Source organism: Phycomyces blakesleeanus, assembly GCF_001638985.1.
Source record: "Phycomyces blakesleeanus NRRL 1555(-) unplaced genomic scaffold PHYBLscaffold_8, whole genome shotgun sequence".
Classification (NCBI taxonomy): Eukaryota; Fungi; Mucoromycota; class Mucoromycetes; order Mucorales; family Phycomycetaceae; genus Phycomyces; species Phycomyces blakesleeanus.
Genome location: NW_017265141.1, coordinates 404,026 through 419,554, shown reverse-complemented (window position 1 = coordinate 419,554; position 15,529 = coordinate 404,026). Strand labels below are relative to the sequence as shown.

The window sequence follows — 15,529 nt, the reverse complement described above, 5'->3', positions numbered from 1 at the left end:
CACCACCGCCTGCACCTCCAATGGCCCCACAACCACCTCCTTCAACTATGGCCCCACCACCACCACCACCTGCACCTCCAATGGCTCCTCCCCCACCCAGCATGGGAGGAGGAAGTATTCAATTGCCGCCTACAGCTGCAGTTCAGCCAGAAGCTCGCAGCAACCTTATGGAATCAATTCGCGCCACTGGCGGGTTTGGTTCGCTTAAGAAAAGTGGACACTTACATAAAGCTGACGCCGATGCCACATCTCACTCGTCGTCTAATGGTGCTTCAATGGCTACTGGCGCAGCTGTTGGTGCAGCTGTTGGTGCTGGTGTTGCAGCCGGTGCAAACGGTGATCTTGCGTCAAGTTTGGCTGCCGTTTTGAAGCAGAGACAAACTGCTATGCAGAGCGATGATGAGGATGATGATGACGAGTGGGAATAGATGTGCGGGTATACACTAGAAAATAAATGCAAAGAGTAGTATGCATAAAATAAAAGGGGACCAATAAAAAATATATACATCTAAACAATAATAAGATTATATTATCAAAATCACACAATCTACCAGCATCCATGCTCATATTATTTGAAGCTCTATTCTTTTCTCAATGGAAATACATGTTTATACGACACTTACAATGTACTAAGTTACTTCCTCATATGCACATACAGCCCTGATATTTCAACGTTATAGTAGACCTAGATGGATATAATAACTTGTAGCGATAAAACGGAAAGAACACACACACATATATATATATATAAAGTATTTAATCTTTTCGACAAATCCTTGTACTTTATTTATTTTATTATAAACACTGTAATTTTATTTGGCTCCTGCTCTATTTCCAAACTCCTCGCTAGAAATCACATTTTAATGGTTACTTCCAACCTTTCACACATAGTTGTATTTACACTATTTTAACTTACTTGTATTCACGCCAGATCTATTATGAATCAATAATATATGTTATATAAATAGTTAGGGAAAAGGATGCTTTTTATTTGTTTATTAATTAAACTTACCACAGGTGCAGAAGTACATGGAATTAATCCAACTTCAGTCACTACCAAAGTGATATATTTTGAGGGAGTCACATCATACAACATGTTCAAAAGTCTGAGGTTATGCTGATCTCTCCAGTTGACCAGAGCAAACTCTTCTGAAGTAGGATTACTCTGATGATGTGAATTGGTAATGGACTTTGTATTGACGAGGGCATCAGGGTTACCTACAAACCGCAATAGTAAGACCTCACCAGTAAGTATACAAATTAAAAAAAAGGGAAGTAAGACAGAATCAAGCTTTAGAAACCCACCCAATTCATTCATAACAAGTGAATCTACTTGAGTGCGATTGACGAACTTGTATGTTTCACAGCAAATCATAACAGGTATCTGCCGATCACTAGCAGCCATTGCAACCATTGCGCTACCGATACGAGAATATACAGCTCCATTGTTTAGCAAGGCGTGTGCACCCATTACTACCTTTGTCACTGATTTAAGAGCAACATATATACTTGACAAAAGATAATATGTGCAGTCTATTCCAGCAGTAGAAAGACGCTTCAAAAGATGTTTGCCTTTAAAAACGTAAGTAAATTAATACACCTTTCTTGCTTTTTCAAGTTTTCATGATAGTTACCTTCAAATAGAGGACGACTATCGACCACAATAACCTTGAACTCAATGCCCTCTTCCTTTGTCTTAAGCAACAGGGCTTCAACAATCGAAGACTTTCCATAAGTCAAGATCACATCCCCATCATTAATCTTTTGAAGACCATATTGAACAATCAATTGATCAGCAAGAGTGATCCGGTCGCGAATGAAGTCTTCGATGTGCTGAATCAAACGAGTACGAGACTAAATTTTGAATGATAAAAATCAATACCCAAAAAGCACACACAAACACACACAAAATGTCTTGTAAAGTATATATACTTCTTCATCAGTAAGCGGTGGATCATGCTCAACAATATCGGACATTTCTTTCTTTAACCAACGGATACATTCTCTCATACTAAGAGACATGGGGCGAGTAGCCAAAAGATAGGCAATATTAGGATCAAGGTGTTTTTGAATGTTTCTAGAGAATGAAGCATCAGCCGGGGGGCGATGGTCTTCGATAACCTTTATATACATATTTAAATATTGTTATTATGGTGTACAAAGCCAGCCTTCCATCATTTTCCTTTACCTTTGCAAATGTCTTTAGCATGGCCACACATCTTGCGTTAGATCCAACAATCTTGAACTCAGAAAAATATAGTCCAAGTGTAAGGACAGCAGGATGAAGTTCTTTGTTGGATGTATCAGGTTTCTTTGGAACGTCCAGATGCATCAACCAAGGGACTTGGTTTTGGGAATGTTTGGGTGCAAAAGATTTTTTCACTTGTTTGTCTTCAGTCTTTCCGGCCAAGGGTACAGATGCCACGGTAGATCCACCAGATAAACCAGAAAAATTAGTGCTATTGGTATTGGTATTGGTGTTGGTGTTATTGGTATTGGTATTGGTGTTGGTGTTATTGGTATTGGTGTTGGTGTTATTGTTATTGTTATTGTTGTTGTTGTTGTTGTTGCTGCCAACAGAATTTCCGGATACTGACTTTCTACGGCTTCCTTCTGCCTGCTTTCCCGCTGGCTTTGAACTACCTGAAGCAAGTCTACTTTGCTTTTCAGCTCTTTGCTGTTCCTGAAGAGCGCGTCTCTCGGCCTTGGTCATATCTTTTTGTGATTTACGACTAGGATTGGTATCAAGCTGAGTTTTGCTCTCTCTCCTTCCGTGTTGCTTTGATTGATCCTTGTTAGTCTTTTCTTTTTCGTTCGGCTTCTGGGCCTTGGTAGTTGCGTTGGCAGCTGCAGAGTTTGACTCTTCTGAAAATTGACTTTTTCTGAGACTAGATGCTGATTGAGGCTTTCTATCGTCATTAGATAACCAGCGATGCTCATATGAAGAGCTCATTGGCTGTCCAATGTTAGGAGAAGCTGGGATTTTTGGGGATGCATTCAAGATGGTCTAGAATGAAGCATTTCATGAATTTATAAGGGGAATAAGCAGTTTGAGCCATCTTTTTATTATTTTTATTAATAACAGTATTACTATCACTACTATTACTAATACTTTTGGATATTAAGCTATATGTTTTTATGAGCAGTATGTAAAATTAGGTTGGCTACTAACAGTTGGTTTTGTAGAACTAGAGTCCATAGTGCTTTTTCAATAGACTTCTTCTTTCAGTCTGTTTCCTACAAGCTAATAGCGGCCCAATAAGAAGAAGAAAATCCAATGCAATTAAGGGAGAAAACGAATAGAATTTGCCATCCCTCCAGAATCGCCTCTCAAAAAGTATATACAAAAATGTCGAGACTGTCATTTTGAAATATTGAGGCGCAGCAAAGAAAACCACAGGCCCTTTCACAATGGTTTTGTTGAGAGCCATTAACACTACAATGCAGATCATTAGTATTAAATCTTTTATTTATTTATTTATTTATTTAATAAATAAATAATCCAACATTTAAAACTACCAATGAAAATAGCAGCAATGAAAAAAAGAACAATTTCAAAGCGCCAAAAAATGATTGAGTTTATACTATTAAAAGTACCCAAATTTCCGTAATGCTCTTGATTTGTCAATCGTTGTCATCTAGGATAAAGCAATTACATAAAACACGACCATATATAGAAGAGTATTACAATTGATACAGACGGACCATAACCTTCCAAAACAAAGTAAAAAAAGGGTATTAAGAATACAGGCTCCTGTAGATCAAATAGGGCTTTCATGCAAAGTTGGTGAGTTTCCAAAATAGTATTTTATGTACATTACTATCTAAAGCAATATTGAAAGCTGAAAGGATCAGTTGGAAATTATCAAATGTTTACCAATAGTTATAATATAGTAGTAGTGGTAGTAGTATGTACAAGAATTTGTATACTGAGTATTCAATTAGCTCTTGTGAGTACTGAATAACCCTTCAAGCTTCGATAAACTCAAGTACATGAGATAACTGGGTTTGCAATTAAAGATAGGTTTAGGATTCTGAACTTTACAATAAAGCATCTTGATAGAGAAATAAAATAGAAAAGCTATGATTAATTAAATAAGTTTTATGTATTAGAAGTAAATGATAAAAAGCCCAAATATGTACAAAAAGCTCTAATGTTAAGCTTCAATTGAAACTAAAACTGAAAAATACAAAACGCGTCACTTATTCTTTTTTATAAAAAAAAACCTATTCTGGAGAGAAGCAAATTGCAGTATAGAGAGTCACGACGACGAAGAAGTAGTCGACTTCGTCCCTTACTACTCCTTCACTTGTTCAGTCATGTGGGAGCCTAACGAACAATTACTCCTTCGAGCACCTGTGCGTTACAAAAAACATGAAGGAACCTTGTTCGTTACCCCTCGACGAGTAGCATGGCAGCAACAAGGATTACCTCAATTGAATCCATCAATACACTATGGCGAGATTGGATGTGAGCCTTTCTCTATGTACTTTACTTGTATACCATCCTCAAATATACTTACATATATTATAACCTACTTTGTTATTATCGTTATCAATAGCTTTGGCACAGACGCCCGAGTCATCCGCAAAGGTCTTGCTTAAGATAACGGCGACAGCGCCAACACCTAAAGATTACACATTCCACTTCATCTCACCTAAAGCCTTGACAGAACGAGAAGCTATCAAATCCCAAGTGACAGAACTCTTAGCACGTGCCAGAGGCTTAATGGCCACCAATACGCCTGTGCAAACATCATCAGTCTCTTCATCTGCCCCATCGCCAGCACCATTTACCCCACCAACCACAAATTCTGCAACCACAACAACTGCGGCTCCGACGTCAAACGACGCTGGTACACCCCATTCAATTCAATCTATAGCTTCTCCTCTGCCTGTATCATCAAGCTCTACATCAACACCACCACCACCACCACCCGCTTCTTCCAGCTCCACAAATGCCTGGCGACACGAAGAATTCATGGCTAGAAGACAGCTACTGTCAACTAGTCGAGAGCTCCATATGTTGCACATGGAATTAGTGGTTACAGGAAAAAGTGTTTCTGAAGAAGACTTCTGGTCAAGTCCATATGTTAAGCGAATACGTCAGAAACTGAAAAAGGATGCAATTTCTCGTGAAGGAAGACAAAAGGGGAAATCGTCGAAAATGGTTGAATTGAAGCCTGGTCAACAGGAAGGATCAGATGTCAAGTATACCTTGACAAGTCAGATCATTCACAACATTTTTACAGAGTTCCCCTCTGGTAAGCTTCCAATTGTCGAAATTAGAATGGGATTGTTTTTATATTTGGAGAAATCAGTAAACTAAATTCGAATTTTCAACTGTGCGTATATATGTATATATGTGTATCTGATTTATGGGTGCGTGTGAATAGTTAAGCGGGCCTATGATACAAATGTACCTGATAAAGTAAGCTATTTTTCTCTATATGTAACTTACAAACCAGCTTACTTTTAAAGAAGTCTAACAAACTATATTAAATCTGTGTTTTCTTGTATAGCTATCGGAACAGCAATTTTGGAAGCGGTTCTTGGCCTCAGAATTCTTCCATCGCTCACGGACAGGAGGTCGAGCTCAATTGACACCTTATGACGATATTTTTGATCGATGTCTTCAAGAAGAGGATGATGGTAGTACACCAAGTCAAACTCTATATTATCACATTCTGACCTTTAAATATATCGACCACAGAAAACTCAAAGGCACCAGAGATATTAGATAAGATTAAGAGAGTCATTGATTTGACTGCTACAGAGGAGGACCACGGTGAAGTAAGGATTGTAGCGTGAAATATTGCTAGTGTGCTGATATATATATGTATATGTATATACGTGTGTATGTGTATGTGTGTACTTTCTAGTGCGGTAATGCACCAGATTATGCAATGAAGCCTGGAGAAAACTTGCAAGTCCTGTCATTAATCAGACGGTTCAACAGACATTCTATGCGTGTTCTCGAAATACCTTCTACGTAAGCAAATATCTTGAACTCAAAGAATTATAAACAAGTATTAACCGGTTAATATATATACTTATATATATAAATTCAGTAAATCAAAAAACGAAGAAAAGTCAGTTGATGTAAGATAATATATTGGGAAGACTTTATTATTAGAGAACTAGTCTACTAACAGATGTATTTTATATGCATACTCTAGGATGACATTGAAAAGGAAATCATAATATCTGACCTGACAGACGAGCCACCTCCAGAGAAAATTGTTCTTGATATTCAAGACACACGTCGTTACTTTGAAAGTCAAAGTGGCGGACAGAATAAAATGCAATTACAGGAAGAGGTAAATCAAATGATAATTATGATAAATAGCATATTATACAATCTTTATTTTATTGACCATTTAATTAAATTATTTCTTTAAAAAAATTGACTTGAAGGAAGGAGATAAATTATTACAAAGTTTCAAAATACATTTTCAAGATTGGCAACCCGAAATGACAAAGGTAAATATATTATGCAGTACACCTCCCATAAAAAAATCACCCAAATAACCATTATTCTTGTTGTTGTTATTAGCATGTAATGAAACCAAAGGTAGCCGATAAGGTATGTCATGACCTGACAATGACTATCAAACGAAAGACTCGACACGATTTACGATCATCTGTAACAGGTTAGTTTATATATTTTATCTACCACGAATTTTACTCATATATCCACCATATTTTGATCATAATTAGATGCCAAATTACCGCCTCCCGTTCAACAGAAGATTCAAAATTATCACTCGGCAACTAATGAGATTTTACGACATTTTTGGTCTTCGTTTGATCCCTATCGACCAGAAAAAAATGTTCGCATGGTTGAGGGTTTAAGGAAGCAGCAGGAGAAACTTAAAGAAGTGTTGACTGTAGTCAATAGCTACCAGGGTGATGTAAATCGATGTAGACAGGTATGATGTTGGTTTTTTTTCTTGATGGTTTTCTATAGAATCAAAATATCTAATATTCTTTGGTAGACTCTGATGCCTGTGATGACTGCAGTAGACAGAGCGCTAGAAGCTGCAAAAAAACGGGGAATGAAAAGACGGTAAATGTGTATATAGGTGTTTGCACACGGTATTGAAAAGCTATGATATATACCAAAATAATAATAATAATAATTGTACATTTGCACATAAAAGACAATAAAAAGAAGTGAAGAAAAATCAAATTGAAAGGCGTTATATGACACCCGAACGAAAGAAATTACGATATTTTAAATATTATCAGATAAAATACAGTATACAGTATCTTTGTAGAATCCTGACAACTAGCCTTTTATTTATGAACTTTGATCTTCTCAATTAAATGATTGTTAATATATATATATTTAAGGCTCGGTGAGTACTATATTAAAGAAGTTGTCTCTGCGTGGATTATCAAATAAAGCTTATCTGTACACCTGCTAACCTTTATTAAATTACGTGAATATAATCTAACTGTTTTTAAAACTAAAGCCAAAATATAGCTTCATATACCTATTTTTCCTTCTATATATCTATCATTATAACTAATATCCATATTCCAACTAATTGAACTGCATATGTATATATACAGTGTCAATTTGTTAATTTGCTATATTGAATTTGATATGATTTTTATCCAAAATTCTATTTTATGATAAAAAGACTTTAATTTCTTTCGTTCTACTGTTGACAGTAAACAATTTTACCTTTAGTCAAAGAGAAAGGGCTTTTTCCTTTTTTTTATTTTCTTTAGCATTGTACCTACCAAATGATCTTAATACCCGGTGGATATAATTTATATAGGATTTCTGGAAAATTCACAAAATAAAATAAAATGACCTTAGTCATCCCAAATTCTATACAATAGAGACTTTCTTGCTGAGAACTGTAGAGTTTAAAAAATAGTTGGATCGCTCTCTTAAAAAAGTGCTCTTCTCCACATTTTTCTCAGGCACCTTCACTATATTTTATATTATACTATGAACATTGAAGCTCTTTTCAGCGTCAAAGGCAAGGTTGTCCTTGTTACTGGTGGATCGCGAGGTATTGGAGAGATGATTGCCACTGTAAGTTTTGAAAATGCTGTGAATTTACCAATCTTAATTTTATTTTATTTTATGTCATCCAAAGGGATTCGTCCAGGGTGGTGCTCGTGTCTACATCAGCAGTCGCTCATCCAAAGCATGTGACGAAGTAAGTTCCAATCAGTAATCAGCCAACAAAACTCATCAAATCCATTTAGGTTGCTGCCAAGCTGACTGCCCTTGGTCCCGGAGAATGCATCTCATTACCTGGTGATCTCCAAAATCTTGCTGATCTCAAAGGACTTGTTGCTGAATTGACCAAGCGTGAAACTCGTAAGCGTATATGCATAAAAAAAACAACTCAATTATTTTGTGTGAGTGCTAATTAGATATATATATATATACATACCCGTTTCAGACCTCGATGTCCTCGTTAACAATGCTGGAGCTACTTGGGGTGCTCCCATTGATAGCTACCCCGATGCAGCTTTCCAGAAAATCATGAACCTCAATGTTACTCGTATCTTCACTTTGACCCAGGCGTATGTTTTAGAATTAAAGGAATATAACCGAGACTAACAAATATTTATATATACTGTATTTTTTGTGTGTATCAATAGATGTCTTCCTCTTTTAAGAGCTAATGCTTCGGCTGATAGCCCATCAAGCGTAATTAACATCGGTTCTATTAATGGTGAAAGTGTAAGTATAATTATATTAAAAAAAGGGTTTTTACTAAAGTTTATTATTTATATATTTCTAGGTTCCCGGTATGGAAACTTATGCCTACTCTTCGTCCAAGGCTGCAGTTCATCATTTGACTCGTCATTTGGCTAGCACTCTAGGAAAAGAACATATCCTTGTAAATGCTGTTGCTCCTGGATCATTCCCCTCCAAGATGATGGCTGCTACTCTTAGAGACTTTGGGGATGAAATCATTGCCAAGGTCCCTGTTGGCCGAGTTGGTACACCTGAGGATGTAGCAGGTAAATAGAACGAGATGTACTAGATTAAGTAAATGAGAAGCTTACATGTCACTACTAGGTACTTGCATCTACCTTGCATCAAGAGCTGGTCAATATACTTGTGGAAGTGTTATTGTTGTTGATGGAGGTGCTCTTCACAGCAGCTCCAAGATTTAAAACAAATTTTCAAGAATGTATACAATAGTTGATGAAGTTATCTATCTTAAGGACTAATATAAATACATAAATTTTGTACAAAATAATTAATAAATACATAATAATGTGTTTTCAATCTGTTATCTTTTTTATTGTCTCTAACCTTTTAATTTGATAATACAATATATATAAGTGGAGGATTTGACTTCCAAGACAAAGATCTATATCATAAACTACACGATCTCTAATTGAGAAATATGTGATATTAAGCGATATTTGCAGTATCGATTTTTGGGCTGTTTGATATTAATATGTAAAACTATTAAGTAATACAAGATATCGCCCTTTCTGTAAGGGGTAATAAAAGGTTGTGAAGTGAAGTCAAGGAAAACACTTTGACATAAAATGCACAATCTAATGCACCACAACAATCAGTTGTACATAATAAAACAACTTTTAAGCAAGGAAGAAGTAGTTTATTTTATAATAGGGTCGATGAAGATATTTAGAGACAATAATTATATGGGATAGAGCCATGATTTCAAACTAAAGAAGGCGGGGGTATGTATCCAACAAAATATTGAACTCATTTGCATAAAACACTGAAGACTTTGTAAGGGTGATACATATTCTCAAAGGCTTGGTCATGAGACCAAAATAATCGACACTATAAAAGACTGTTAGAGAAAAAAAAAGGGCAGCCTGTATTTTTTTTATCAGAATGCCTATTACCGAAGTTATTACAAGTCGTCCACCAAATGACCCTATTGCTTTTAATAAGGAGATTGTGACAATTATTTCAGAAATTAGTAGAAGACCTCCAAATGCAAGCTGAAAGAAATATATGTTATCACAAATCTCACATAAGTCTAATAGTATTCCTACAGTTATGTCTTGTCACTGTGAATATAGTAGATTCTATATATTTTGGCTGTAGCACTGCTGAATCATTTTTGGTAAAAGTCAATCGTATTGGTGGAATAAGCAAGTATAATAGCTATATTGAAAGTCAAGTTCAATAGTTATTAATTGTATATGTTTCTATAGATCCAGAAGATAATGCGACCACAACTGCTCGTGTATCTGCTGCAATAAAAAAATACATGGATATTGACAATACCCATGGAATCTTTTTGTTTACTGATTACCCTTCCACCAATGTGGGCTTTATGAATAAAACTCTTTAGCTTTACACTTATAACTAATTATCTACTACTTACTTAGTATCAATATCGATATATATAACATCCAGAATTATTATACTTATAATATTTACATTATAAAACAAGTTTTGGTTTCTCCTTTTAAACATAAAATTTTATTACCACTAATATATTTTGAGCCAGATTCACTATTAAATTAATAATAAGTTGATATTAAACTAAACCAAGAGACTTAATGTGTATTCTAGACATAAATACCCTGTAAGTATCTAAGTGAGGGTAGATGGTATTGAAACAAACCCTAAGAAATATCAAGTCAGTCTTCTCTAAAGTCAATGGCCTGTATAGTATATGACTATACACGATTCTTGATATTTTTTATTATTAGTATAATATATCGGTGTATATATCTATATTTCTTCTCTTAATCCTTTTGTTTCTAAATCCTATAAATCCTATAGCAAAAAAAGGACAACTTTGATAGGTTTACGAAATTCTTTTTTTTTTCTCTGGGGCTTGAGGGTAAGTCTAGGGTAGCATTTTGGCTAGACAATATTTTTCATTTTTTCTATATATTTCAACATCCCCCTCTTGCTTCATATTTTTTATAATGTTCTTTTAACATCATGTCTTTGATGTCAATGTAAAATTTCATCCCACTCCGCACAGTACAAACAAATCCAATAATTCACTGAATTATTCAAATAGTGCAATGCCTTATCATAAAGACATCTTCGGAACGCCCGGTAATAGCCGAATTGAAAAATCACCTTAGTGTCGTGTTCGTCTAGTACCTATTTGCCCCTCTGAAATTTATTCGTTGTCTTGCACTTGTTATTCTCTTTTTCTTACAGTAACTCTTCAGGGCTATTTTATCTTTCTTACATTACTTATAGCTTTAATATCACAGCTGAGCCTCAGAAATTGTGACATTTTATATCACAATTGGTAAATGATGTGTTTGGAGTCGAGGAGAATAGGAAGATCTCTATTCCATAAACAATACTTAACTTATAAGTCATATCTTTCAAAAAATCGGATTTTTCCATATAAATTACTTTATAAGAATAATAACGATATAAAAATAAAAACTAGTTGGAATATTATCTCAGAAAGCCATAACATATTATATTTAGAGTTTAAGAAAGGTGATATAAATGAGGGCTGGGGACTTGCTTGAACTTTCCAGGAATTGCGGAGAACATAAGAACAGTGCTTGGGTGTACCAAATTTAACAATAAAAGTATATTGTGTTAAATGAATAAAGTCAAAAATTAGATGTACAAGGAAGTGCGTAATCACACATTACAAACAGAAGAATATTGAGGAGACTATCAGAAAATAGCCCTAGGAATACCCCTTGACTTTCTATTGGAATCTTCTACTGTTCTTATTTTTTATATATACTAAATACACTTTACTATGCTGAATGATAAACTTGTGAAACCAAATATGCAACAAGATCGACAAAGCTTGTAAATATGCTCTCATAAAAATGCGAGCGCGCTCAAAGTTACTACCAACAGGCAAAAAAAACTCGTTTAATGATTAGGTATTTTTCAGTCTATTAAATTGCAATTGGATTTGGTTTTTTCTGGGTCCCCAAAAATATATTATATTTGACGTTTTTGATATAATTTATAATATATGTAATAAGTTAATAGACATACACATATAGCGTTTTATATTGTAATGAATGAGAGTATTGAATCCACAATATTTATTGAAGACAGTATTCTAGAAGATGGTATTCGAGAATATGCTACAAGTATCTTTAGCAGTTAGAGTTAGATTACTAATACAATACAATTAGAATATTGCTGCGCCATATCCAGAACATATAAAAAACCTCAATTAGGTCAAGCAAAATAAAGACAGTCATTTCTTATCCCATTTCTGATTCTTACCATTCCCTATCCATAAACACAACATCTAAATGTGTGAAATATTACATACATATAATATTTTATGTGTATTCATATATTTTCAGACACTTAGCTTTTTACAAATATTAAGTACGAATAATTCTCGATAAAGAAAGTTTCTTATGTCTTTCCTCTCAAGATAAGAAACAAGGTTAATGAACGCCAAAATATCTAGATTATTATGATCATGAATCAGCTGTTTATTCAGAATAGGAAATATACGTGTTCGACTAAAACATTCATGAACATATATCGTTTTATTAATCAGTAAAAAAAAAGCCTTTATTACTAATCAATATAAAAGAATCTCGCTTTACTCTTAATTAGCTGATTCTATAAACAGACAAAAAAATGCCATTTTTCTTTCTTATTTTAAGTGTTTTTACAATCGTATAATATACCTTTATTATTGCTCTTTGCTTATATTCAGTTTCACGGCAAAAAATTCGCTTCTTGGATTATACATTAAACTATATATCTCGTATTTACTATGGATAAAACAATAGTAAGTTGGATATATGCTCATAAAAAAAACAGAAATTATCGACTGGAGGTGTACCTAGAAGTTTTCTGCCTGCTGTCATTATGAATAGACAAAAGAATTAAACAAATATAACCTTTTTTTTTACATTAAAAACATTTTAACAAAAAAAAAGTCGTTTACGAGAAAAGACTAACAATCTCTAAAAAACAGATCCCAATTGCATACAGTGCAGACCAAACATACACAGGCGCTGGAGAACCTCCTTTCTATCAACCTCTCTTAAGATTATTTAATAAAGAATGGAACTATAGCAAGACAAACCTTATAGGAAAAGTAGCTATAGTTACAGGTATGACTAGTTTAGCTTACAAAATTGTCTATGTGGTATTAACTTTTGTCTTTGGTTTCTTGCTGCTTATATAATTAGGTGCCAACGATGGAATAGGAAAAGAATCTGCCATTGATTTAGCCAAGCGAAATGCCACTGTCATCATTGCCTGTCGTGACTCTGAAAAATCAAGACAAGCACTAGAGGATATTCGTCTTGCGTCTGGAAGTGACAAAGTTACTTTGGAGTATGTAGACTTTGCCAGTCTACAAAGTGTCAAGGACTTTTATACAGCTTTTATTGCCACCCATAAAAATTTACATCTGCTTATTAACAACGCAGGAGTATTCAATACGACTCGCAAAGAAACCGTGGATGGGTTTGAAGGCACCGTAAGATTCATTTTACTCACATCAAAATATTCAATTGTGTTAATATTCAAATTACTTAGTTTGGCGTCAACCATGTTGGTCCGTTCTTGTTAACCGAGCTCTTATTGCCTACTCTTATTGCATCCAAGCCTTCAAGGATTATCAATGTCGGTAGTGCTGGAATGCGATGGGCTACCATCAATTTCGATGATATTCAACTTGAAAAGAATTTCTCAGGGTTCGGTTCCTATGGTCAGTCAAAGCTGGCAAATGCTCTCTATGCATATCATTTGAGCAGAAGATTATCAGGCAAAGGTGTTACAGCTAATGTGCTTCACCCAGGAGCAGTAAGAACATCGATCGCAGCCAGAGATAAAAAATTGCTGAATACTATTACAACAACGATCTTTGGACTTTTTGCTCTGTACACAAAGTCTCCCATTCAAGGTGCCCAAACAATACTTTATCTCGCCACAGCTCCAGAAGTCGAAGAAAAGAGTGGCCTTTACTGGGAAAATTGTGCAGTTCATTCCCCCATAAACAAACTCGAGAATGACGAGGATACCCAGAACAGATTATATGAAATCAGCAATCTTCTTGTCAAGAAGTATATTTAGTCTCCTTAAAAGAATTGTAATCCATATATTTTTTTCTCATCAGCAATAGCCACTTTTATAATATAATATAATATAATATAATATAATATAATATAATATAATATAATATAATATATTTATTTTGTAACTATCTTATATTTTCCATATAAATATGTATATATATCTTAATTTGCTTCATTAAATACTACAGCACCATCCTCTCCATCAGGAACCATTCCTTCCTCATCTTCTCCTTCCTCGTCATCGTCATCATTGTCTCTCTCTTGGAAACGATGGAAGTTACCAGTAGTTCCCAATGCGTCTGCTTCAGGTGAACTCTCGTGGTCATCCCCATGAATTGACTCGTCATCAGAGGACTCGTAGTCTCTTCCCATATCCATAAGAATCTTTTGTGTTTTGTGCTATTGGATTATGTGTCGTATTAGTGAGACAGCCTATTAAAACATCAAGTAGAAAAAGGCAATAGTTTACCCCTCGTGCTCGTTCTTCTTCAATATCTTTCTGAAGACGTTTTACGATATCAATCATTTCTCCAAACTTTCTCTTTCTGGAGCTTAATGCTTCTTCTTTGTTAAGCTTTTCGCGTCTCAGCATATCGATATCGCTTTGTAATTGGGCGATTGACCTGTAGGATCAACAGCAATACATGATCAGTCTTACCTTTAATATTGCACATGTTGTCTTAACCACCATCAATGTTATTATTATTAAACTTACTCATGGTAAGCTTCTCTTGTCTCCAGCTTGAGAATTTCGCGAGCTACTTGGTCATACTCTAGCTTATTATCTCGAACCTTTTGAGCCTTTTTTAAGTCCTCTTTCAAATCAGAGATTTGATCCCTTGCTTCAGCTTCTTTCTTGACTAGAAAATTATATGTGAAATTGATATGGTGCATTGCAGTCTTTATATATATTCTTTAGGGTCGTCTTACCTGTGTCTTCAACAATATCGGCATATTTGGTAATATCTTTTGTATTTGCTTCTTGAATGAGTGGATGTCTCTCAATGCTTGTCTGGTAATTGGATATTTGAATCAAAAGTGCATCACAATTGCTCTTTCTAGTATGTAATGCGCATCAGTACATCTGTTTATGTTTAAATTGATTATACAAATAAAAATAAAGGACGTACGCCGATTCTATAGATTCATTTGGCAGATGTGCCAGCCATGAACTGACTTTCTTCTCTAGATTTTTTACTGGCCGGTCATCCATCGCCAGCCGTGTTTTGAGCATTGATTCTGACATTAGAGGTCTGCATAAGTATGCGTTGCAGGATTTCCATTCGATGAAGCTACCAGGTCACCTTCGTCCATTTGATATAGGGTTGCGAGAAAGGAGGATAAAAAGTCCGATCAGCGTAAGCCTCAATTTGAGAAAAGAGTCGGCCTTGTTTAAGCGTACATATTGGCCATGTGAACGTGTATATTATCAATATGCTTTTACGCCCCTCGATATACATTTTTTTTTTCAAGAAAGAAAGACACTTCAAAAGTTCATAGAGTATAT

General features: G+C 34.9%; 7 protein-coding genes across 7 annotated transcripts; 4 read left to right on the top strand and 3 right to left on the bottom strand.

Annotated features, from left to right (window-relative positions):
* Window positions 1–741: 741 nt before the first annotated feature.
* Window positions 742–2,332, bottom strand: PHYBLDRAFT_132887 (hypothetical protein; the record flags this gene model as incomplete). The annotated part of the gene is made up of 7 exons (XM_018429528.1): window positions 742–846; window positions 917–933; window positions 1,013–1,218; window positions 1,306–1,572; window positions 1,635–1,854; window positions 1,933–2,121; window positions 2,189–2,332. 7 exons carry the CDS (start codon window positions 2,330–2,332, stop codon window positions 813–815), a joined length of 1,077 nt encoding a protein of 358 aa, XP_018292776.1. The 3' UTR covers window positions 742–812.
* A 246-nt stretch (window positions 2,333–2,578) lies between these two features.
* PHYBLDRAFT_124115 (hypothetical protein) lies at window positions 2,579–3,276 on the bottom strand (the record flags this gene model as incomplete). The annotated part of the gene is made up of 2 exons (XM_018428972.1): window positions 3,173–3,276; window positions 2,579–3,007 (listed from the first exon to the last, which is right to left on the bottom strand). Coding segments are annotated over exons 1-2 (456 nt in total), but the record flags the coding sequence as incomplete, so codon positions are not given.
* Window positions 3,277–4,320: 1,044 nt separating this feature from the next.
* Window positions 4,321–7,329, top strand: PHYBLDRAFT_61213 (hypothetical protein; the record flags this gene model as incomplete). Its single annotated transcript, XM_018440772.1, has 13 exons — window positions 4,321–4,471; window positions 4,563–5,264; window positions 5,397–5,431; window positions 5,523–5,652; window positions 5,714–5,793; window positions 5,883–5,992; window positions 6,072–6,102; window positions 6,180–6,320; window positions 6,418–6,483; window positions 6,557–6,653; window positions 6,721–6,932; window positions 6,999–7,069; window positions 7,281–7,329. The coding sequence occupies 13 exons, from the start codon at window positions 4,321–4,323 to the stop codon at window positions 7,327–7,329; spliced, it is 1,875 nt and encodes a 624-aa protein (XP_018292774.1).
* Window positions 7,330–7,951: 622 nt separating this feature from the next.
* On the top strand, window positions 7,952–9,266 carry PHYBLDRAFT_124113 (hypothetical protein). Its single transcript, XM_018428971.1, has 7 exons — window positions 7,952–8,053; window positions 8,118–8,180; window positions 8,230–8,344; window positions 8,430–8,553; window positions 8,632–8,713; window positions 8,775–8,997; window positions 9,056–9,266. Exons 1-7 carry the CDS (start codon window positions 7,967–7,969, stop codon window positions 9,151–9,153), a joined length of 792 nt encoding a protein of 263 aa, XP_018292773.1. The 5' UTR covers window positions 7,952–7,966; the 3' UTR covers window positions 9,154–9,266.
* A 587-nt stretch (window positions 9,267–9,853) lies between these two features.
* Window positions 9,854–11,086, top strand: PHYBLDRAFT_167081 (hypothetical protein; the record flags this gene model as incomplete). Its single annotated transcript, XM_018435562.1, has 5 exons — window positions 9,854–9,941; window positions 10,180–10,292; window positions 10,524–10,556; window positions 10,757–10,817; window positions 11,004–11,086. 5 exons carry the CDS (start codon window positions 9,854–9,856, stop codon window positions 11,084–11,086), a joined length of 378 nt encoding a protein of 125 aa, XP_018292772.1.
* Window positions 11,087–12,710: 1,624 nt separating this feature from the next.
* Window positions 12,711–14,020, top strand: PHYBLDRAFT_167080 (hypothetical protein; the record flags this gene model as incomplete). The annotated part of the gene is made up of 4 exons (XM_018435561.1): window positions 12,711–12,725; window positions 12,915–13,053; window positions 13,132–13,424; window positions 13,484–14,020. The coding sequence occupies 4 exons, from the start codon at window positions 12,711–12,713 to the stop codon at window positions 14,018–14,020; spliced, it is 984 nt and encodes a 327-aa protein (XP_018292771.1).
* Window positions 14,021–14,114: 94 nt separating this feature from the next.
* Window positions 14,115–15,345, bottom strand: PHYBLDRAFT_158501 (hypothetical protein). Its single transcript, XM_018433800.1, has 5 exons — window positions 15,153–15,345; window positions 14,953–15,080; window positions 14,738–14,882; window positions 14,492–14,645; window positions 14,115–14,421 (listed from the first exon to the last, which is right to left on the bottom strand). Exons 1-5 carry the CDS (start codon window positions 15,266–15,268, stop codon window positions 14,185–14,187), a joined length of 780 nt encoding a protein of 259 aa, XP_018292770.1. The 5' UTR covers window positions 15,269–15,345; the 3' UTR covers window positions 14,115–14,184.
* Window positions 15,346–15,529: the final 184 nt, after the last annotated feature.